This window comes from Scylla paramamosain, chromosome 16, assembly GCF_035594125.1.
Source record: "Scylla paramamosain isolate STU-SP2022 chromosome 16, ASM3559412v1, whole genome shotgun sequence".
NCBI lineage: Eukaryota > Metazoa > Arthropoda > Malacostraca > Decapoda > Portunidae > Scylla > Scylla paramamosain.
Genome location: NC_087166.1, coordinates 14,679,322 through 14,704,527, shown reverse-complemented (window position 1 = coordinate 14,704,527; position 25,206 = coordinate 14,679,322). Strand labels below are relative to the sequence as shown.

At 37.9% G+C, this 25,206-nt stretch overlaps 1 protein-coding gene across 9 annotated transcripts in view; it reads right to left on the bottom strand.

Moving 5' to 3' along the window:
- Positions 1 to 25,206, bottom strand: part of LOC135108104 (caspase-1-like) — a 64,692-nt gene that overhangs the window by 2,831 nt on the left and 36,655 nt on the right. For 5 of the 9 annotated variants that reach the window (XM_064018770.1, XM_064018769.1, XM_064018771.1 and 2 more), the window contains exons 3-7: positions 23,303 to 23,458; positions 22,429 to 22,549; positions 13,097 to 13,217; positions 3,876 to 4,063; positions 3,629 to 3,773 (exon numbers count right to left, since the gene is read on the bottom strand). In XM_064018770.1, coding sequence (XP_063874840.1) covers positions 3,629 to 3,773; positions 3,876 to 4,063; positions 13,097 to 13,217; positions 22,429 to 22,549; positions 23,303 to 23,458 — 731 coding nt within the window. The remainder of the gene's footprint in view (positions 1 to 3,628; positions 3,774 to 3,875; positions 4,064 to 13,096; positions 13,218 to 22,428; positions 22,550 to 23,302; positions 23,459 to 25,206) is intronic. The other 4 variants (XM_064018777.1, XM_064018778.1, XM_064018775.1 and 1 more) reach the window with 3 other exon arrangements.

Sequence of the window (25,206 nt, the reverse complement as noted above, 5' to 3'; positions counted from 1 at the left end):
AAGTTGTTGTTGAGCAAGCATATGCTCAACTAGTATATGAAGCATGGGTAACACTAAGAAAACCAAGTTAATTAGAATAGAGATTAAGGAAACTAAATTCATTATAGTACTTAATTGCAGTACTGAAGATGTGTGAGAGGAACTAGCTGTGGAGAGCTTAGCAGCAAAGAGGCAGTGAGGGTTGTGTTTACATGGTAAAGTTGATGACATGGCACATATGGTAGATAAGACACAGAGGGATCTCTGTAGAGCAGTGGTTCTCAAACTTTTTCATGAGCGACCCTATTTGGAACATTTCATTCCTTCGTGACCCAGAGTAAAGAGAAAGAAAATGTACAATGATATATATACACTTTATTTTGGAAAAAAATAAATAATGTGTACAGCTTGTGTACAGCAGTCAGAGACACCATTACATGGGGCCCAGGAGGAGGGAGGTGGGGGGAAGATGAACATACATAACAAAAGTAATTTGTGGTTAAAGAAGAATAATTCAATTAAATAACTGAAATACACTGAAACACTGAAAGTATGATAATGTTCCTGTGTCCCTGCAACCCATCAAAATTGATCTTGCTACCCAACTTTGGGTCGCGACCCATAGTTTGAGAACCACTGCTGTAGAGGAATGAGTCACCTGGGAACTATTGCTGACCTAAGGGTAAGACGGGCAGGCGTGAGGCGCTGAGGGCCAGCAGGAACGAAGCCCAGAGGGACAGATTCTTTTGTACTGCCACTGAGTTAGGGTGTGACTACTCCAGGAAAGATCAGATCACTACAATACAGACGCAGGTGTTGCTTGGTGACAGGCCTCCTTAAGACCCCAAACACGTGAGTTCTACATCTGTATTACGAGGGGTCAATTGCCCTAATTAGCATAATCCATGATTAGTGATGCATTATGTTGATACAGTATGTAATGGTTAGTGGTGCTATGCACGTCTTATGTTTATTATGTGTGTCTTCAGGTTTGACCGAATGCAATAAACGATTCGCGTCACCGTGTGGGTCTAAAATCCTTTAGCTGCCTCTGGGCAACTAGAATTACAATCGATTATTTCACAAAGCTAAACAAATGACAGAGTATAAAAGAGCAACTTATGGTTTACTGAACAGGATCAATAAATTAAACTTACAATTATTAAAAAAAAAAGCTTGAACTGGCATGAGAAACTTGTTCTCCACACTTTATTACAAAAAAAAAGTGAAAGCTTGGGTTATGAAAATATTCGGAAGTTGAATGTAATTTGTAATATTTTGCTACAAAGATTACTATTTGAACTAAACAAATCTACACCAACATGAATGCAGTAGATAATAGATTGATAGCCTGTTGGTGTAAAATAGCTTTTAAAAGCGAGATAAAGTTTTCTGATGTGATGTATAGATTCATAAAGATATTCTATGATATATGCATGTCTCCATGCCTTCTTTGGATAAAATGTCTCGGACATAGCTGGGCGCAATAACGAAAATATTTATCACAATAACCCATAAATTGATAACACTAACCTTATCAGCAATAACCGATAATCAGTAACTGGCTATATGTTTATCACCTGATAACCAATAACCGATAAATCGACATATCCAAAATTCCCATACTACTGATAATGATACTGATATTTTGAATTAAAAAATCAATAAATCAAAATATTTTTTATCTTTATCTTAGAAAACTTAAAAAAATCTTAAAAACTTCAAATTCAATGTTTATCCCATCTCTTCACTAATGAAAAGTACTGTTTTAAGTAAAATAACTACATTTGATTTTGGAAGTTTAAAACTTCAACATGCTCATGTTCCAAAAACTAAAATTATTCATTACCGCTAATTTGGTACCAAAAGTATCAGTGATACCAATGAACTGATAATGTGGGAAAGAATAATTATCAGATAAATGATAACCTGATGTCATTTTCACAATAAATTATCATGATTATGATAATGCCCACCTATGGCCTTGGATGAAAATAGTATGACCAATTTATTTAATGATGTTAGTGCCACTTGGTTAATACAGTCTTTCAAATTATGATCAAAAGATGTCAACACCCTATGGTCAGATAAGATCAACTCAAGATCAGTATGTATGAATCAGTAAAATGCCTGGAAGGTGATTGACGAGCAAAGCTGTTAGTAATGCAACAATGGAAGCACCCCACACATTGTGCACTTGCCCAATATTCAGATTACTCTAGCTCAAAACTTTGCAAGAGCCCAGTGGTTGTGGTATATACCACTGGATAGAAAATTTCATTCTGTGTTCAGTCTTATTGAGAGAAAAAAAAAAGTGAAAAATTGCAGAAAACTAATGTTCAGTTTATAAAATATCTTATTATGTATTTTGCACATATGCAATAGTGTTGCAAATTTGACATGCTTTTTTGTTATAACTTGTATTACTCTTATAAAAACAAAATGTGAGCTTGATCAATTAGTTAAAAAATTGTAATTTTGACTTTGTGCATGTGCAGTGCTACTTCAAAGTCAAGATGAGGAATTTTATTAAAATTATAGCAACATGACACCTCTTAAGTTTCATTGAAACTCGCTGAGTAGCTTTTGAGAAATCCCATTTTTGACACCCTTCTACTTTCTGCAAGTTACCCTTTGACTTCACCCAATATAAGAGATGAAAGGTATATCATATAAAATTGACTGAATTGTGCTATCATATGGTGCTAATTTTATCATAATTGGCCATGTAGTTCAGGAGATATTAGCATTTGAATAGCATTACGGTTGGGCCAGGCCGCTCAAAATGAAACAACCTCCATGGTAAACTTCACTCTGCTCATAATCAGAGGCTTGTGACCTGTTCTAAAGTATCTGAAGAATATCTTTCTGAAAACTACCACAGAAAATGCACATCAGCATTTGTGTATTTAAATGCCAAAATCATAATTTCCTGATGGTTAAAGAGACAGTAATATACCAATGGGTGAGAGACTATGTAATTTACACAACCAAAATCAAATTGGAGGCAAGGTCCACCATTTACTAAAATGTCCAGCATTTTGAGAATCAAAACATAAGTCTTTGAGAAAATACTATTATACAAACATTAATGAAATCAAGACAGATGTATTATTCAAGTGAAAACACTATCCTATATTACATAATCTACCACAATTTGTTGAAATAATGTGTTATTTTAACTAGGAATTGCACACGTTAAATAAACCTTTCAAACCCTACAAATCTTGACATCCACTCACCAACACAACTGTTACTTCTAATCTCTCTTGTTTACCAGATTTGACTAACTGCAACTTCTTTCTCAACTCTAAAAAAAAGTTTATGACAAAAGTTCAAAGTTTTAACATCATGGAGGAGATCCAACACAAATCACACACTGTTTTACGAATAAAAAGAATAGGACTTCCAGCTTCCAGGAAGCATTTCCATTATGGCAGCAACACAAAAAAGAGTGTATCACTGCACAAAATATCTTCTTCAATGGGAATGAAAGCCAAATTTAAGTAAGATATGTTTTCTGTTTTTCATAGATGTAGTCTGGGAACATTTTATTTACACTTTATAAACTGTATTTGGTGGGATGCTTAGGGCATATTATGTATACATGATGTTCTAAATCTTATGTAACAAAAAGCTGTAAACACACCAGGATAGGAGGCCCACATCATGAGCATGTCAGCATGCAATGGGATGACGTAATCTTCTTTACGATGCATACAGTCTACCTGGACATTGAGGGCTTTAGTATGCTTCATCTTCACACCCTTGTCAATGTTGTCACCCCTGCATGCCTGGAAAACTTGGGTTAGTCTGTAATCAAAATTATAAACCAAATTTTTTAAGTCACTTTTTTATGATCTCCAAGAACATTAAATAGAACACTTAGAACTTACTTGTATAAAGAATAATTTGGGCTTCCCTGCAAGACTTGGGCACTTATCTGCTGTGAAGTTCTTCCACAACTCTTCTGTATCAACCTTGAAGTCTTGGGTGCACAGAAACTCCTTGTTGTTATTGACGTTACCATGACTCATGAATACCACCACCAGGCAGTCACTGTTGTGATGGTTTTCACTGCTCACTAAACACAAGAGGTTCTTGGAAGTTAATTTGAAGATATGCAAGTTTTATTCTATGGTATATGAGTAGCTCCATGGTAATGATCCAAGTGCCATTTTTTTAAACATCACAAATCACTCCTAAAGTTTACTGTCACAGAATATCAAATATCTTGAGAACCAACCATACAATTTTAGAGAAATACATACCAACGCTTCCCAATGGTATGAATAAAATTTTGATTAGAATCAATTATCATTTACTTATTAACAATCAAACCAAACCATGCACTTGTGAAGTTCAAGTAATGTGATTTTCTAATGTTAACTAACAATGATAGCTTGTGGGATATTAACATCACTACCTGAATCATGCATAGCCATCGTGATAAATCACAAAAAAACAGAGGTAATCTAAGTTTAATAGTGATACAGCCTGTGGGAGAATTTAAACTGTAAGCATAGTCTGGGGGATCCCACAGCATGCTCATTGGTTGCGCGTTGCCTTTGTCACAGACTCATGCTACACCGTTGGCTAACTGCCCATGCACAAATACATCATCCCCATCAACGTGCTCATTGGCTGGTTGCTGTCTTGGCACAGCTGCTGGCGCATGGATCATTCTCTTGTGGAATCAACTATACCTGGGCAGGCCAGGTCCATTATGTCAAAAGTACATTATATTGTATAACAATTTTGACCATGTTAATTCAGAGGGAGACGAATTCAACTCCCACCAGGCAGTGTGGGAAGCCCAGGTCAGGTGATTGAGCACGAAATCAGGGTCTGGAGGCCTATGGTGCTTGGATCACTCTCCCATGGAGTTACTCATATGAGATGATCCACAGGTACACATGCAAGTGGACAGGTGAGCAGAAGAGCCTGATTGACTATGTAGCAGTGGATGAAAGAATTAGGAAAGATCTGTTGTATGCAAGCAGCAAGCTACATGTTTGACAGGTCAGTTCACAATGATGGGGTTATTAGGATGAAAATAAAATGGATGGGAGTATGGTGGAAATATTGGCAGTGAGCAAGTGAGTACAATAGTGGGCAGTGAAAAATTGGACAGGAAGGAGTATGGAGAGAAATACGAGAGGAAGGTATGCAAAAGATGGAGAAGCTAAGGCAATAGTTGGTGAGGGATCAGGTGTAAAGAAAGATTTTAAAGTATTCAAGGATACAATTACAACAGTAGTAGTTGAAGTTGTAGGGTACACATAAGAGGTTTATGCAGTAAGGGAAGTGCATGGTGGACAGCAGGGATCAAGAAGACCATAAAAAAAAAGAAAAAAAAAAGAAGAAAGCATATGAGAAAATACTTCAGAAAACTGCACCAGAGACAATATAAGGAGAAGAAAATAGCGTAGGTTTTGGTATATGGAAGTGAATGAGCTGATAAGAGAAAGTAAAACGAGAGACAAAGACTTTGGGAAGGAAGCCAAGTAAAAAATTCAATAAGAGAATGAAGTTTTAGATAGAAGTGAAGAGAGAGAGAGAGAGAGAGAGAGAGAGAGAGAGAGAGAGAGAGAGAGAGAGAGAGAGAGAGAGAGAGAGAGAGAGAGAGAGAGAGAGAGAGAGAGAGAGAGAGAGAGAGAGAGAGAGAAAGAGAAAGGAAAAATGTGTGAGAATGAAGAGACAGGTTGGGGTTCTTGCAGGTAGCAGGGAGGAAGTGGAAGTTTTTTTTTTTTTATGTAAGAGTCACTGGTCAAGGGGAACAAAATATTCTTAATAAAAAAAAGACTCACTCAAATACCAGTTCCCAAAGTGACATCTGATAGAATGATCAAACAACAAAGGATAATGGTCAGATTATCAATCTACCTCTTGCCCTTTCCTCAGAGAGTCTTCTAGAGAAGGTGCTTCCCATCAAGATATTAGCAGATGCTCTCCTCTGTTTCTCTGTGTGCGAGGGTGTTCATTGCTGTGTAGGTACTCATGCAAATCACAAAAACTTTGAAAACTAGAGAATGTATTTTACATATACTGAAATGATTGAAAATATTATGCAATTCATATGTACATAAAAAATATGGGATACGGTGATATACAATAGGTTTAGCAGAAAATACCAGGCGAGTCCTTCTGTTGGCAGCCATGTGGATGTTTTTTAATGAAGCCTGCCAACCTCCTGTTTCACTGCAGCCTCATCACTATGCAGCAGTACATTCACTTTACTTATGTAGAGTTGGCCATGAACATGAGTAAGGAAGAGCTGCAATACACTGCTCCTTAGCTATAAGATTGGGATGTATTCTTATAAACACAATAGTAAAGCCAATCTATCATAACGAGGTTGGTGGGTAAGCGTTCCTGCCAGCCACCACTACCCTGGGATTTTCTGGCTATCATTTCAAAACAACCAAAGAAATAAACATATATACAATGCAAATATTTCTTATAAAAATTAAATAGAAATGTGCAAAAAGAAACTAAAAAAAGACCACAATTAACAGCTGAGCTGAAGAATGATGAGGACCCTGTTCCTGTGGCTGGTGGGGGAAGGAGACCAGGGAACCCAGGGCTGGCTGGTAACAGCCTTGCCTGGGACAAGTGAGAATTGCTTTGTGCTTCTTTAACACAGTGAAAAGTAATATTTCCTGCAAGGTATGATTTTTCATATGACACCTAGAAAGTCATCTGATCCTATAACCAATTACTAATACAATAATATGGAAAAATGATGTAATTAACTATAAAATAAGCAAAGAGCTTGGTGAAGAGGTGGTGCTGGGCTGCTCTTTGTGAAGGAGTGCCACTAGTTAATTTTTCTGCTGCTTGACCTCTTCATGTGCTGCTCCAGGAACCTCCTTGAGGCTGATAATAAACAGTGGTTTCCAGATGGGAAGGGGAAAGAGGTTATTTAATAATCTGGCTGTAAGTGTCTTGAAACTTCTCTTTTGAAAGAGTTCAAGTCATAGGAAGGAGGAAATACAAAAGCAGGCAGGAAGTTCCGGAGTTTACCAGAGAAAGGGATGAATGTTTGACAATACTAGTTAACCCTTGCATTAGAGAGGTGGACAGAATAGGGATGAGAGAAAGAAGGTCTTGTGCAGTGAGGTCATGGGAGGAGGGCATGTATGCAGTTTGCATTTGTAAGATCAAAAGACCAGTTAGCATGAAAATGACAGGAGAAAATAGCAAGAGATGCAACATTGCAGTGATGAGAGAGAGGCTGAAGACAATCAGTTAGAGAAGAGGACAAAAAAGCTTTTGATTCCTCCCTGTCTAAAAGAGTGAAGCATGTGAAGCATACTAACTTCATAGAAGCTGTTTTAGCTAGAGATGAGATGTGAGGTTTCCAGTTTAGATTATAAGTAAAGGGCAGACCGAAGATGTTCAGTGCAGAAGAGGGGGACAGTTGAGTGTCACTGAAAAAGAGGAGGTGGTTATCTGGAAGGTTGTGTTGAGTCCATAAATGGAGGAATTGAGTTTTTGAGACAATGAACAATACTAGATTTACTGTGCCCCAATCAGAAATTTTAAAGAGATAGGAAGTCAGGTATTTTGTGGTTTCCTTGCGTGAACTGCCTACTTCCTGAAAGGAAAAGGCCTTTTGACTATTCAATTAATGTAAAGAAAGAAGGAGAAGCAATGATACATATCTAGCATGAATATGGAAGCAGATCAAGAACTGAGGTATAGAAGGAATAACTGTTCAAATGTTAAGCATGGAGATGTAGTGGTAGTAGAGTGCATGCCTCTAATATGTGAAGTGGCATGGGGGCAAGAAGTACCAGATAGGAGGAGGAAGGCAGTTATTGTAGCCCTATATAAAGGTAAAGATTGGAGGACACCTGCCGAAATTATAATTACTCCCAGTGAGGTCTTAAGCACTAGATCAGAGGGTGCTGTGAACTTTTCATTAAACCCAACTGTGATTTCACTGGACATTTCCCTTTGTGTCCCATAACACAAGGGGCCAGTCACAGCCTGCCCTCTAAAGACAATTCTCTTCCTTCACACAAAGCTACATGCACCTAACTATACATACACCTTCATTCAAAATTCAAAATTATCATGGTGATTTCCACACCAGCCTCGGAGTCCCCATCTGGGAAGGGAACCACAAATGTCCCACTGTCGGACTACTCTTCTGGTACTGACCCTAAGTGTCTTGACATCCCCCTCAACCTTTTATTCTGCAAAATTTGGGGTCTAAGATCTAATTTTCAATCTGTAGAACACCATCTCTCCTCTATTAAATCTTATCTTCTTTTCCTCACTTAAACACAGGTGTCTGAGGCAACTGACATAAGCCACTTTCCTGTTCCCTCCTACTTTCTATATCCTAATTTTCAGTCCAAAGCTGGATGTTGTGTCTATGTGCGCAACAACTTAACCTGGTCTTGTGCACATGTTTTTTAATCTTTCGAGTTTTTCACGATCTGGCTATGACTACAGAGTCACTCTCAAACAAAATTTACCTGTGCTGTATAACTCTTACTTAACTCCTCCAACTATAATAAATTCTTTGACAACTTAATTTCCAAAATGGAGCACATTCTGACTCTCTTCCCTTTTGTGGAAATCTCCATTCTTGAAGACTTCAATGTTCACCACCAGCTTTGGCTTTCCTCTCCCTTCACTAACCATCCTGGTGAATTAACCTTTAACTTTGTTATCCTCCATGACCTAGAGCAACTGGTGCAACACCCTACTCATATTCCTGACTGTCTTGGAGATATGCCCAACATTTTTTACCTTTTCCTAACCTCTAATCTATCTGCTTATGCTGTCACTCTATCTTCTCCGTTGGGCTCCTCCAATCATAATCTCTTATCTGTATCTGGTCCTATCGCTTCAATCCCTCATCAGGATCCCCCAAAGCGGAGGTGCCTCTGGCATTTTGGCTCTGCTAATTTGGGGGACCTGAGGAGGTATTTTGCTGATTTTCCTTGGAATGACTACTGCTTCTGTGTCAGAGACCTGTCTCTGTGTGCTGAGCGCATAAGAGAGGTAATAGTGTCTGGCATGGAGGTGTACATTCCTCACTCTTTCTCTCGACATAACCCTTCCAAACCTTGGTTTAACACAGCCTGTTCTTGTGCTATACATGATAGAGATGGCGAATAAAAGGTACTTGAGCCTTTCATCACCTGAAACTCATGTGCTTTATATTTCTGCCCGGAATCATGCCAGGTCTGTTCTCCAACAAGCCAAAAATTCCTTCGTTAATAGAAAGTGTCAAAATCTTTCAAGATCTAACTCCCCTTATGACTTCTGGCACCTAGTCAAAAACATCTCCAATAACTTTACTGCTTCATCTTTCCCTCCTTTATTTCAACCTGATGGCACTACTGCCATCTCATCTATTTCTAAAGCTGAACTCTTTGCTCAAACCTTTGGTAAAAATGCTACCTTGGATGATTCAGGGCTTGTTCCTCCCTCTCTTCCACCCTCTGACTACTGCATGCTACCCATTAAAATCCCTCACAGTGATGTTTTCCATACCCTTGCTGGCCTAAATAAACCCTGATGAAGTCCCTTCTACTGTTCTCCAAGACTGTGTCTCCATGCTTTCACCTTGCCTAGTCAAACCCTTTCAACTCTGTCTATCAACATCTACGTTTTCTTTTTGCTGGAAGTTTGCCTACATTCAGCCTGCTCCTAAAAAGGGCGACTGTTCCGATCTCTCAAACTACCATCCTATTGTTTTAATTTCCTGCCTATCTAAAGTTTTTAAATTTATTCACAACAGGAAGATTCTTAAATATCTATCACTTCACAACCTTCTATCTGATCAACAGAATGGGTTTTGTCAAGGCCACTCTATTGGTGATCTTCTGGTTTTCCTTACTGAGTCTTGGTCATTCTCTTTTAGAGATTTTGGTGAAACTTTTGCTGTTGCCTTACACATATCAAAAGCTTTTGATAGAGTGTGGCACAAAGTTTCGATTTCCAAACTAACCTCCTATGTCTTCTATCCTTCACTTTGTAATTCCATCTCAAATTTCCTTTCTGACTGTTCTATTGCTGCTGTGGTAGATGGTCACATCTTCTCCTAAATCTGCATGCCTCCCCTCCTCCCACGGCCTTGCTGCACAAGGCTTTCTTCTTTCTCTCACCCCTATTCTGTTCACTTCTCTAATGTAAGAGTTAACCAGTATTCTCAATCATCCATCCCTTTCTCTGGTAAACTCTGGAACTCCCTGCCTGCTTCTGTATTTCCACTTTCCTATGACTTGAATTCCTTCAAGAGGGAGGTTTCAAGACACTTATCCTTCAATTTTTGACTACCGCTTTGGACCCTTTTCTGGGACTGGCACCTCAGTGGGCTTTTTTTTTTTTTTATTGGATTTTTGTTGCCCTTGGCCAGTGTCCCTTCTACGTAAAAAAAGAGAAAAAAAAATCTATTAACAGTGGTGTTCCTCAGGGTTCTGTCCTGTCACTCACTCTCTTCCTATTATTCATCAATAATCTTCTAAACCAAACTTATTGTCCTATCCACTCCTATACTGATCATACCACCCTGCACTTTTTCACATATTTTCCTAGGCATCCAACTCTTCAGGAAGTAAATAATTCATGTAGGGAAGCCACAGAACACCTGACTTCTGATCTTTCTAAAATTTCTGACTGGGGCAGAGCAAATTTAGTATTGTTCTGCACCTCAAAAACTCAATTCCTCCAAGTATCAACTTCACACAATCTTCCAGACAACTATCCCCTCTTCTTCAGTGACACTCAACCATCCCCCTCTTCTACATTGAACGTTCTCAGTCTGTCCTTCACTTATAATCTAAACTAGAAACTTCATATTTCATTTCTAGCTAAAACAGCTTCTATGAAGTTAGGCATTCTCAGTTGTCTCCACCAGTTTTTCTCATCCCCCCAGCTGCTAACTCTGTATAGGGGCCTTATCTGCCCATGTATGGAGTACACTTTACATGTATGGGGGTCCCACTCATACCGCTATTTTAGACAGGGTGGAATCAAAAGCTTTTCATCTTATCAACTCCTCTCCTCTGACTGACTGTTTTCAGTCTCTTTTTCATTGCTGCAATGTTGCATCTCTTGCTATCTTCTATTGCTATTTTCATGCTAACTGCTCTTCTCATCTTGTTAACTGCATGCCTACCCTTCTCCTGTGGCCTTGCTGCACAATACTTTCTTCTTTCTCTCATCCCTATTGTGTCTATCTCTCTAATGCAAGAGTTAACCAGTATTCTCAATCATTCATCCCTTTCTCTGGTAAACTCTCTGGAACTCTCTGCTTGCTTCTGTATTTCCTCCTTCCTATGATTTGAACTCTTCGAAGAGGGATGTTTCAAGACACTTATCCTTTAATTTTCTATGATTCTCTTGATGTCTCTTCTGGGACTGGCCTCTAAATGTGATTTTTTTTTTCCAGTTTTGTTTCCTTTGGCTAGTGACCCTCTTGTCTAAAAAAATAAATAAATATAAAAAATAAATAAATAAAAAATAAAAAATAAAATAAATGAATAAATAATAATAATAATAATAATAATAATAATAATAATAATAATAATAATAATAATAATAATAATAATAATAATAAAACAAAAAAGTTTGTTTGGTGTCTTGTGACCCTCTTGTGTAAAAAATAATATAAAATAAATAAAATAAATAAATAATAATAATAATAATAATAATAATAATAATAATAATAATAATAATAATAATAATAATAATAATGATAATAATAATAATAATAACAATAATAATAATAATAATAGTAATAATAATAACAATCATAATAATAATAATAATAATAATAATAATAAGACAAAAAAGTTTGTTTTAGTGTCTAGAATTTTATGGGAGTCTAGAGTAAAAGACTGATAGAAGTGACTGAGGTGAAGATCAGTGAGGAACAGGGAGATTTTAGGAAAGGAAATGGGTGGATGGATCAACTTTTGTGTTCAAAATCATAACAGAGGAATACTTAAGGAAAGACAACAAGTTGTATGCAGTATTCACATTCATGGACCTAGAAAGAGCATATAACAGGGTGGACAAAGAAGCCCAATGGGATATTCTTAAAACTTATGGTTAAGAGGACAGTTGTTGGGAAGAATTAATTAAGGCTTTTCATGGGGATACCATACCATAGATTCACATCCAAGTCATAGAAATAAATGTGTCTATGGACGTAAAAGAAAGGCTTAGGGAATAATATGCTCCTGCCAACACTGACAACAGAGACATGGATATGGGATATGACACAGCAATCCTGAGTGCATACTGTGAAAATAAGTTATCTGAGAAGAGTATGTGGAGTGACAAGATGGGAGGGTGAAAGCAATGAAAGTATGAGCAATGTGGTATGAGTGCAAGCACAATGGTATAAACTGTAGATTAGTAGAATGGGTGAGAAGAAACACATCAAAATGGTATGGCCATAATGAGAGGATGAAGAGCAAAATATTTCTTAAAAAAGTGTATGTATGCAAAGTTGAAGGAATTAAAAGCAAAGAAAAGGCCATTTACTGCTATTACTACCTCCTTGAGGGAGGAAGTAAGGCATCAGAGAAATATGCTGACTGAGAGATGAGGTGATAAAGTTTTGGAATTTATGTAACAGTCTGAGAATTACATTATATAAAGCCTTGTACACTATGAACATACAATGTTCTGCATCCCATGAAATATAGAAATAAAACTCCAAATATTACAAGAGCAAAAGAACATTATTCAGCAAATTTTTTTGTATATGAATGCCTGAAAGCAACACAGATAAGTAGACTTTATGTCCATCTTATGAGGACATAATAAGGATTTTCTTTTATTTAGATAGGTTAAACATTTTTCTAAGCAAGTGATGTGGCACCCAAAATAATAAAAGCAGAATGCAAGAATGAGATGCATGACTTCAAATAGCTAACAAACTTAAAACTTTCACAAAACTACTTTTAGAATTACAATTCTGTATACCTAATATAAATAAAACTAAAAATAATTTAAAATAAAAAACAGGTATTAGAATTAAATATGTACTACATTTTTACCATCTTAGATTTTTATGTACCACTGTTGTAAAAACTGTGATAACTTTGTATTTCAGACCTTTAAAATAACATTTAAGTTTTACCTTGGTGAAGTGTTGCCAAGAAGTCTCTTTTTTTCAGATTCCAGTGCTCCTTCACCTCAAAGCTAAGGTGTTCAAAGGCATGCCTGGTGATAGCAGTGTCATGTTTAGCACATGTCCGTGGCTACAAAAAACAGACAAAAGGGATGGTAAGCCTTAAATGGCTATCAATCTATTGATTACTAGGTATCTATTAAGATGAAGTGATACTTAGATATTTACTTGTACCAAACATTTCTCTACTCAATAAATAAAAAAATTCTTCATACATGATTTTGTGTGTATATTCCTAAGAGGAATACTTCCACTTTTTTTATACCTCAGAGCATAATTTAGACCATTTCTGGTCTCTTGTAGCAAGCCTACACACACACACACACACACACACACACACACACACACACACTGGTCAAATGAAGAATATGAAATAATGATAAAAGACACAGTGAACTAGATAGAGAAAGTGCTAAGTGGTGATAAATTGATCATGATGGGAAACTTTAACTGTAAGGTGTGTTGGGAACAGTGGTACATGGAGGGAACAGAACCATCTTAGGGAAATAAATTATTACAGCTGGTAATGGATAATATATTAACTCAGTGGATAAAAGGTGATACAACATGTTCACATAGGATGTCTGTTAGCCAAAAGTGACCACACTACCATAGAATTCAATATAAATGAGGAAATAGAGAATCAAAGGAATGAAGAACACTATGCTGGGAGATTAAACTACTGTAAGGCAGACTTTGATAATGAGAGGAAGTTTTTTTTCAAGAGGAGAGATGGGATATGTTCCATAAGGCTACAGGGATCCAAGTGAAGTGGCATGAATTTCTTAAAATATATAAAGAAGGTGAAAAAAGTTTGTGCCTAAAAAGCAGACAGTAATAGTGGGTAAAAAAAGAGTGGTTTGATAAAAGATGCAAAGCAGCAAGAAGGACGAAAGAGGATACATGGAAAAAATGTAGGAAAAGTAAAAGAATTAACCTATGGAATAATTACAAACAAGCAAGAAATGATTACATGAAGATCCTGAGGGATGAACAAAGACAGTTTGAAAAAGATATAATAGACAGATATAAACATGAGCCTAAACTCTTCTATAGATGTGTAAATGGCAAACTGAAAGGCAAAGTGAATATAGGAAAGCTAATGGTAGATGGAGTGGTTTATGAAGACCAGAAAGAGATGGTAGAAGTGATGAATAAGAACTTTAAGGAAGTTTTTATAAAGGAAAAGGAATTTGTAAGGCCATTGTACACACATGAAAATAGAATAATAGAGGAATTTCAAGTAACAAAAGAGGAAATTTATGAAATCATCAAAATGTTAGATGTGAGAAAGGCCACAGGACTGGATGGAGTGTTGGGATGGCTAATGAAAGAATGCAGTAACCAGCTTAATGATAAATTACACACCATCATATGTACCTCTATTAATGAAGGAATAGTTCCACAGGATTGGAAAAGGATAAGCATTGTACCCATATTTAACGGAGGAGACACACAACACCCACTAAATTATAGACTGGTTTTGCTGACGAGCGCAGTTGCAAAAATATGTGAAAGGATAATAAAGAATAAATGGACTAAGTTTTTGGAAGATAAGGACATTCTCACAAATTGTGAATTTGGCTTTAGGAAAGGGAGGTCTTGTGTCACTAATTTATTATGTTATTATTCAAGAGTGAATGATATCATACAGGAGAGAGATGGTTAGGCAGACTGTATTTATCTAGATTTAAGAAAAGCTTTTGATAAAGTGCCACATAATAGACTGCTGTGGAAGCTGGAAAAGATAGGTGGTGTAAATGGAAAAAATGCTGAAATGGATGGACGATTTCCTTAAAACAGAGAGATGCGAACAGTAATAAGGGACCAGAGCATCAGTGTGGAGCCCAGTATTAAGTGGGGTCCCCCAAGGGTCAGTGTAACCCAAGGGTCAGTGTAACTGACCCCAAGGGTCAGTGTAAGGGTTAAGTAACTTTCCATCCATTTTTTTTTTTTTTTCCATTTAATCCTCCTATATTTTCTAGCTTTCATAGTAGCTTGTTGTGGGAAACTTTGTTGAAAACTTTTTTTTTTTTTTAGAGAACTTTGTTGAAAGCTTTTTTTTTTTAGATCTAAATACACACAATCTACCCATCCATCCCTCTCTCATGTTATATCACTCTCAGATAGCAGATCATCAAATACATGATCATTTTGTATAAAGCAATACTGTTTTGCTGTTATATCATGTTTTTCTAGATTCTGTCCACTGTTTCTTTATCACTTTTCACAGATCTTACACACTATGCTGGTCACTGATACTGATCTATAGTTTAGTGGTTCTTCTTTCTTCCCACTTTTATAAAGTGGCACTATGTATGCTCTCTTCCATTCCTTAGACAATCTTCCAATTGATATGGAGCACTTAATTATGTCATGAACTGGTTCAATTAATTGTTTTCTGCACTCTTTTAGAATGAAACCTGATACTCCATACATGGACAGACAGGGCTCCTGTACAGAGTTAGCAGCTGAGGGGGGTGGGGGGAGGAGTGAGAAAAACTTACAGAGACAGCACTGAATGTCTAACTTCACAGAAGCTGCTTTAGCTAGAAATGAGATGTGAAGTTTCCAGTTTAGATTATAATTAGAAAACAAACAGAGGATATTCAGTGCAGAAGATGAGGGTAGTTGAGTGTCATTGGAGAAGAGGGGATAGATATCTGGAAGGTTGTGTCAAGTTGATAGATGGAAGAATTGAGTTTCTGAGGCATTGAACAAAACTAAGTTTGCTCTACCCCAATAAGAAATTTTAGAGAGATCAGAAGTCAGTTGTTCTGTGGCTTCCCTGTATGAGCTGTTTATTTCCTAAAGTGCTGGACTTCTACAAAAAGATGTGGAAAAGTGCAGGATGGTATTATCAGTGTAGGAGTGAATAGGACAAGAAGTTTGGTTTAGATCATTGGTGAATAGTAGGAAGTCGGTGCCAAAACCCGTAAAAGAGTGCGTGTTTTGTCCTCACATCTGGTGTGATGCAGTGCTGTGGCTATGTAGTACTGCCATCACATCTAAAACCTCATATGTGTGTGTGTGTGTGTGTGTGTGTGTGTGTGTGTGTATTACCTAGTTGTACTGTACAGGGCAGGAACCAAAGCTCATTTTGTCCTGTCTCCTTGACCATATTTATCCATCTTCTCTTTAAACATGTGTACACTGTTTACCAAAACCACCACTTCCTTCAAATCATTCCAGATTTCAATAGTTTGATATGGGAAGCTGTATTTCTTGATGTTGCTCAAACATCCACTCTTATTTATTTTCTTTCCATGCCCACTCGTCTGTCTCTCTCCCTCCTCCATCTGTGGTACCAAGTAATTTCTGTCCATTTTTTCTATATTGTTTACTAATTTGCACATTGTTATCTGGTCTCCTCTTTCTCTTCTCTCGTTGGTAATCCCATCTCTTCAAGTCTTTCTTCATAGTTTATGTTTTTCAATTCTGGTACCATCTTTGTCGCTATCCTCTGTATTCTTTCCAGTTTCCATATATCTTTTTTTTTTCTATATGAAGCCCAAACTAATGCTGCATTTTCCAATTTAGATTGTATCATGCTTGTTATAATTTCCTTCATCATTTCTTTATTTAAATAGTTAAAACCACCTTAATGTTTGTTAACAAGCTGTATGCAGAGGTGAATATTCTGTGTATGTGCCCTTCAGGTGACAGTGTGTCCAGGATCATTACTATCAAATCTTCTTCATTACTTTTCATGAATATTTCTCCTCCTATTTTGTAATTCCATGAAGTTCTCATTCTACTTTTTCCTATTTCCAACACATGGCCTTTTCTGGCATTAAATTCTAGTTTCCATCTTTGGCTCCATGCATGTATCTTGTCAATATCCTTTTGTAACTCCTTGCAGTCATTTTCATCCTTTATTATTTTCATTATTTTTGCATCATCAGCAAAAAGGTTTATATAACTATTTAGATTCTCTGTCCTATCATTTTTTTTTTTTTACATATGTTTGAAAACTTAAGCCTTCCATCACCAGAATCTCATGCACTTTATATTTCTGCCCGGAACCATGCCAAGTCTGTTCTCCAAATAGCCAAAAAACTCCTTCATTAACAGAAAATGTCAAAACCTTTCAAGATCTAACTCCCCTCGTGATTTCTGGCATCTAGCCAAAAATATCTCCAATAACTTTGCCTCTTCTTCTTTCCCTCCTCTATTTCAACCAGATAGCACCACTGCTATCACATCTATTTCTAAAGCTGAACTCTTTGCTCAAACCTTTGCTAAAAACTCTACCTTGGACGATTCTGGGCTTGTTCCTCCCTCTCCTCCACCCTCTGACTACTTCATGCCACGTATTAAAATTCTTCTCAATGATGTTTTCTATGCCCTCGCTGGCCTAAACCCTCGGAAGGCTTATGGACCTGATGGGGTCCCTCCTATTGTTCTCCGAAACTGTGTCTCCGTGCTTGCACCTTGCCTAGTCAAACTCTTTCAGCTCTGTCTGTCAACATCTACCTTTCCTTCTTGCTGGAAGTTTGCCTACATTCAACCTGTTCCTAAAAAGGGTGACCGTTCTAATCCCTCAAACTACCGTCCTATTGCTTTAATTTCCTGCCTATCTAAAGTTTTTGAATCTATCCTCAACAGGAAGATTCTTAAACATCTATCACTTCACAACCTTCTATCTGATCGCCAGTATGGGTTCCGTCAAGGCCGCTCTACTGGTGATCTTCTGGCTTTCTTTACTGAGTCTTGGTCATCCTCTTTTAGAGATTTTGGTGAAACTTTTGCTGTTGCCTTGGTCATATCAAAAGCTTTTGATAGAGTCTGGCACAAAGCTTTGATTTCCAAACTACCCTCCTACGGTTTCTATCCTTCTCTCTGTAACTTCATCTCAAGTTTCCTTTCTGACTGTTCTATTGCTGCTGTGGTAGACGGTCACTGTTCTTCTCCTAAATCTATTAACAGTAGTGTTCCTCAGGGTTTTGTCCTGTCACCCACTCTCTTCTTATTATTCATTAATGATCTTCTAAACCAAACTTCTTGTCCTATCCACTCCTACGCTGATGATACCACCCTGCACTTTTCCACGTCTTTTCATAGACGTCCAACCCTTCAGGAGGTAAACATATCACGTAGGGAAGCCACAGAATGCCTGACTTCTGATCTTTCTAAAATTTCTGACTGGGGCAGAGCAAACGTGGTATTGTTCAATGCCTCAAAAACTCAATTCCTCCATCTATCAACTCGACACAACCTTCCAGACAACTATCCCCTCTTCTTCAATGACACTCAACTGTCCCCCTCTTCTACACTGAACATCCTCGGTCTGTCCTTTACTTATAATCTGAACTGGAAACTTCACATCTCATCTCTGGCTAAAACAGCATCTATGAAGTTAGGTGTTCTGAGATGTCTCCGCCAGTTTTTCTCACCCCCCCCCAGCTGCTAACTCTGTACAAGGGCCTTATCCATCCATGTATGGAGTATGCTTCACATGTCTGGGGGGGTTCCACTCATACTGCTCTTCTAGACAGGGTGGAATCAAAAGCTTTTCGTCTCATCAATTCCTCTCCTCTAACTGACTGTCTTCAGCCTCTCTCTCACCGCCGCAATGTTGCATATCTAACTGTCTTCTACCGCTATTTTCATGCTAACTGCTCTTCTGATCTTGCTAGCTGCATGCCTCCCCTCCTTCCGCGGCCTCGCTGCACAAGACTTTCTTCTTTCTCTCACCCCTATTCTGTCCACCTCTCTAATGCAAGAGTTAACCAGTATTCTCAATCATTCATCCCTTTCTCTGATAAACTCCAGAACTCCCTGCCTCCTTCTGTATTTCCACCTTCTTATGACTTGAATTCCTTCAAGAGGGAGGTTTCAAGGCAATTATTCATCAATTTTTGACCACTGCTTTGACCCTTTTATGGGACTGGCATTTCAGTGGGCATTTTTTTATTAGATTTTTGTTGCCCTTGGCCAGTGTCCTTCCTACATAAAAAAAAAAAACTTTTTTTTATGTAGGAGGGACACCGGCCCAGGGCAACAAAAATCTAATAAAAAAAATAAATAAAAAAATGAGATGCTGGTCCTGAATAGAGTCCGAATTGGTGATAAAAAATTAAAGGATAAGTGTCTTGAAACCTCCTTCTTGAAGGTGTTTAAGACATAGGAAGATGGAAATACAGAAGCAGGGAGTTCCAGAGTTTACCAAAGAAGAGGATGAATGATTGGCAATACTAGTTAACTCTTGCATTAGAGAGGTGGATAGCATAGAGCTGCATGAAGTCATAGGAGGAGGGAAGGCATGCAGTTAGCAAGATCAGAAGAGCAGTTAGCATGAAAACAGTGGTAGAAGATAGCAAGTGATGCAACATTCCAATGATGAGAAAGAGGCTGAAGACAGTCAGTTAGAGGAGAGGAGTTGATGAGACGAAAAGCTTTTGATTCCACCCTGTCTAAAAGAGCAGTATGAGTGGAATGCCCCCCAGACATGTGAAACATACTCCAAACATGGACAGATAAGGCCCTTATACAGAGTTAGTAGCTGGGGGCGTATGAAGAACCGCTGGAGACGTCTCAGAACGCCTAACTTCATAGAAGTTTTAGCTAGAGATGAAATGTAAAATTTCCAGTTTAGATTAGGACAGACTGAGGATGTTCAGTGTAGAAGAGAGGGCCAGTTGTGTGTCACTGAAGAAGAGGGGATAGTTGTCTGAAAGGCTGTGTCGAGCTGAAAGATGGAGGAATTGAGTTTTTGAGGCACTGAACAATACTAAGTTTGCTCTGTCCCAATCAGAAATTTTATAGAGATCAGAAGTCAGGCATTCTGTGGCTTCCTTGTGTGAACTGTTTACTTTTTGAAGGGTTGGATATCTGTGAAAAGATGTGAAAAAAAATGCAGGGTGGTATCATCAGCATAGGAGTGGATAGGGCAAGAAGTTTAGTTTACAAGATTATTGATGAATAATAGGAAGAGAGTGGGTGACAGGACAGAACCCTAAGGAACACCACTGTTAATAGATTTAGAAGAACAGTAACCATCTACCACAGCAGTAATAGAATTGTCAGAAAGGAAACTTGAGATGAAGTTACAAAGAGAAGGACAGAAGACGTAGGAGGGCAGTTTGGAAATCAAAGCTTTGTGCCAGACTCTATCAAAAGTTTTTGATATGTATAAGGCAAGAGCAAAAGTTTCACCAAAATCTCTAAAAGAGGATGACCAAGACTGAATAAGGAAAACCAGATCACTAATAGAGCAGCCTTGACGGAACCCATCCTGATGATCAGATAGAATGTTGTGAAGTGATAAATGTTTAAGAGTCTTCCCGTTGAGGATAGATTAAAAAACTTAAGATAGGCAGGAAATTAAAGCAACAGGATGGTAATTTGAGGGATTACAGTGGTCACCCTTTTTAGGAACAGGCTGAATATAGGCAAACTTCCAGCAAGAAGAAAAGGTAGATGTTGACAGACAAAGTTGAAAGTTTGACTAGGCAAGGTGCAACCACAGAGGCACAGTTTCGGAGAAAAATAGGAGACACCCCATCAGGTCTATAAGCCTTCTGAGGGTTTAGGCCAGCGACGGTATGGAAAACATCATTGCGAAGGATTTTATTAGGTAGCATGAAGTAGTCAGAGGGTGGAGGATAGGGAGGAACAAGCCCTGAATCACTCAAGGTAGAGTTTTTAGCAAAGGTCTGAGTGAAGAGTTCAGCTTTAGAGATATATGTGATAGCAGTGATGCTATCTGGTTGAAATAAAGGAGGGAAAGAAGAAGAAGCAAAGTTATTGGAGATGTTTTTGGCTAGATGCCAGAAGTCATGAGGGAAGTTAGATCTTCAACAATTTTGACACTTTATATTAATGAAGGAGTTTTTTGGCTAGTTGAGAACAGACTTGGCATGGTTCCGGGCAGAAATATAAAGTGCATGAGATTCTGGTGATAGAAGGCTTCAGTACCTTTTGTGGGCCACCTCTCTATCATGTATAGCACAAGAACAGGTTGTGTTAAACCAAGGTTTGGAAGGTTTAGGTCGAGAAAAAGAGTGAGGGATGTACGCCTCCACGCCAGACACTATCACCTCTGTTATGCACTAAGCACACAGAGACAGGTCTCTGTCACGGAAGCAGTAGTCATTCCAAGAAAAATTAGCAAAATACCTCCTCAGGTCTCCCCAATTAGCAGAGGCAAAACGCCAGAGGCACCTCCGCTTACGGAGATCCTGAGGAGAGATTGGAGCGATAGGACAAGATACAGATATGAGATTGTGATCAGAAGAGCCCAATGGTAGCAGCATAAGCAGAAGGATTAGATGTTAGGAAAACATCAAGAATGTTCGGAGTATCTCCAAGGCGGTCAGGAATACGAGTAGGGTGTTGCACCAACCAACTGCTCTAGGTCATGGAGGATAGCAAAGTTGAAGGCTAGTTCACCAGGATGGTGAGGAAGGGAGAGGAAAGGCAAAGCTGGTAGTGAACACTGAAGTCTCCAAGAATGGAGATCTCCACAAGAGGGAAAAGAGTCAGTCCACTTTGGAAGTTAAGTAGTCGAAGAATTTCTTATAGTCAAAGAAGTTAGGATAGAGGTATACAGCACAGATAAATTTAGTTTGAGAGTGACACTGTAGTTGTAGCCAGATGGTGGAAAACTCAGAAGATTCAAGTGTGTGGGCACAAGAGCAGGTTAAGTCATTGCACACATAAATGCACCATCCAGCTTTGGATTGAAAATGAGGATAGAGAAAGTAGGAGGGAACAGAAAAAGGGCTACTGTCAGTTGCCTCAGATACCTGTGTTTCAGTGAGGAAAAGAAGATGAGGTTTATTAGAGGAGAGGTGATGCTCTACAGATTGAAAATTAGACCTAAGACTGCGAATGTTGTAGAAATTAATGGAGAAAAGTTGAGGAGGGTTTCAAGACACTTGGGGGTGATACCAGAAGAGCAGTCCAACCTGGGGACATTTGTGGTCTCCTCCCCAGATGGGGACTCTGAGGCTGGTGTAGGAGTTGCCATGATTTTGAATTTTGAGTGAAGGGTATATATACTTGTAATTTGGTGTGAAGGAAGAGAGTTGTCTTTAGCAGGCAGGCTGTGACTGCCCCCTTGTATTGTGAGACATAAAGAGAAACATTCAGTGAGGTCACAGCAGGGTTTAATGATAAGTTCACAACATCCCCTGATCCAGTGCTTTAGACCTCACAGGGAGTAATGATTATCTTTTATGGAGGATCATACTTGTTTTTTTTCCTTGGCTAGACTCAACACATTAAAAAAACTTAAATACTGTACAGTTTCTGCACTTATGGTGCTTATGACTTACTTGTAGATTAATATCATCAAATTGGTCATGCACAAAGATAATGGCTTGTCCTCTCTTCTTGTGATCCATCTTGTAGAAGTCAGCATCTCTCCCCACTGACATGGCAGCCTGTGGACGTATACTGCAGCAAGACAAAAAAACAGCAAACTATCAGTCTTGTGAGATTTCTTAACTCCAAATCATACACAACAGGAACTACAATACAAACAAAAGAGACAGAAACAGATCACTGTGCATCACTAAGAAGTCATGTACTACTTTACAGATATGCTCAGCTTTTGAGGAATACCTGTTCTGATATCAAAACTTCTCAAAAGAAGATATTAAATGGCAGAAATTGGAAATAAATACATAAGTGAATAATCAGTATATATAGTACAATATACACATGAATCAGTGACAAATGACAGATTATTCTATCTAGATATAATAATTTTGCACAGCAAGTTCATGTTTATCTTCTTCAGCTTTTCTCACCTAGTGGCATCTCACAAAACCACACCTATAAACAAATTGACAATATGGAATTGTGAAAAAAAAGTATCCCATTATTGTTAACTATTTTCCACAATATACATTCAAGCAAAAAACAACAAGGAGGAAATACAACCAGCAACCATTTATCAAACATGTTATTTCACTTAAATTTTTTACTTCTTCAAACATACTATACTGAAAGCCACTACTGGATGGACACACAGGATGGATGGACCAACACATACAAAGTTGACAAGCTACAAATACATAATCAGTATAAAAAATAATAATTTCCCCAAACAACAGGATAATCATTACAAGACACAGGACCACACGCATACTAGATTCCCTTTTAATTAACTGAAAGCACTTATTACACTAATATCTACCAACGCACTCTTTCATGGGTTGTCCACAGCCCATCCAGCGAGTATCACTGTCATCTGGGACCATGTTTTCAAGTGGTACTTGTTTTCTTTGGCTGGTGGAATGAAAATAAGAGTATACATTTTTACCTTCTTTGAAGTGCACCAGTAACTGCATGAGAATGTTACTGTAAAAGAAGCCAAATGTAGTGGTGTGTAACATTGTCATGGACTGTAATTATTTAAATCACCTGATTATAATATATCTTAGCTACAACACACACACACACACACACACACACACACACACACACACTAATGTGGATGGTTTAGTTTCAGTGATGGATGAAGTGAATGAATTTATAAAAGCAAATGAACCAGACATCATGGCAATGGTAGAAACTAAACTAAGAGATTCAGAAACACCAAATTTAGGAGGGGGAAAGTACAATATGTGGATAAGAAACAGATGTGGAAAAGGAGGAGGTGAAGTGATGATGCTTGTTAAAAAGGGTATCAGGGTGGAGAGTGTGGAAAAGGCAGAAAGCTTGGTGGAAGGCCCAAACTTACAACTAATAAATGGAAGAAGAGAATTATGATATGTCACAGTAGTGTATGTCCCACTAAAAACAAAGACCTGGAATAGACAAGAGCATGAACAGTTGCTGAGTGAGACAAAAGAATGGCTTATAAAGAAAATTAAAGAAAACAACAAAATTGTTATAATGGGAGATTTTAATTGTAAAGAGATAAATTGGGAGGAGTGGAACACAAGAGAAGGAGAAGACTCATGGGGAGATAAGGTTCTGAAACTGGCAATGAACAATATTATGACACAGTGGGTTAAGGAAAACACTAGATACAGAGGAGGAGAGGAGCCATCAAGACTTGATTTGGTATTATCAAAAGAAACAGATATTATAGAAGACATGAACTATAGTTGTCCACTAGGAAAAAGTGATCATGTCATGATAAGGTTTTGTATTAAAGAAAAAATAGAGGAAAGTAGATGTGAAGATTATAAAAGTGAAAGATTTAACTATGGTAAGTCAAATTTTGAACAAATGAGGAGATACTTTGGTGAAGCGGACAGGAGTTCACTTATCACAGCAAGTAATGTGCAAAAGAAGTGGGAAGTTTTCATCAATATTTATGAAGAGGGAGTGAAAAGATATGTACTGGAAGTAGAGACAAAGAGAAGATATAACAATGACTGGTATTATAGAAGATGTGAAATAGCTAGGGAGGAGAGGGAAACGGCATGGAATAGATGGCGGAGGAAAATACGCAGGAGCTATGGCAAAACTACACAACTACAACAAATGAATATGTAAGGGTTATTAGAGAAGAAAAGAAAAATTATGAGAAAGATGTTATAGACAAATGCAAAGAGGAACCAAAACTATTCTTCAGATATGTGAATAGCAAAATGAAAAATAGAGAAGGAATAAGCAGATTGAAGGTGAATGGTCAAATGTATGAGGATCTGGCTGAATTGGCAGAGATAATGGACAGGAGTTTTCAATCAGTATTCACAAAACAGAAAACATTTGTGTGGCAGAGTGAGATGAGTGAGGAAATGGGTCTGGGGGAAATCCAAGTGACTGAAGAGGATGTCCAGAAACAGATGGAGGGACTAGACATTAGGAAGGCCCCTGGACCTGATGGAGTGTCAGGATGGATACTAAAAGAGTGCAATCAGCAGTTGACATGGGTAATACATAATATTATTGAAAGCTCCCTGATTGAAAGCAGAGTTCCAATTGAATGGAAGAGAGCTATCATAGGTGGTACAAAGGTGGTAGTAAAGAGGAGCCCTTAAACTATAGACCTGTGTCTCTAACAAGTGTGGTGTGCAAAATTTGTGAAAGATTGGTGAAGGATAAATGGATGCAGTACCTAAAAGGAAATGAAGTGATAATAAAGCAACAATTTG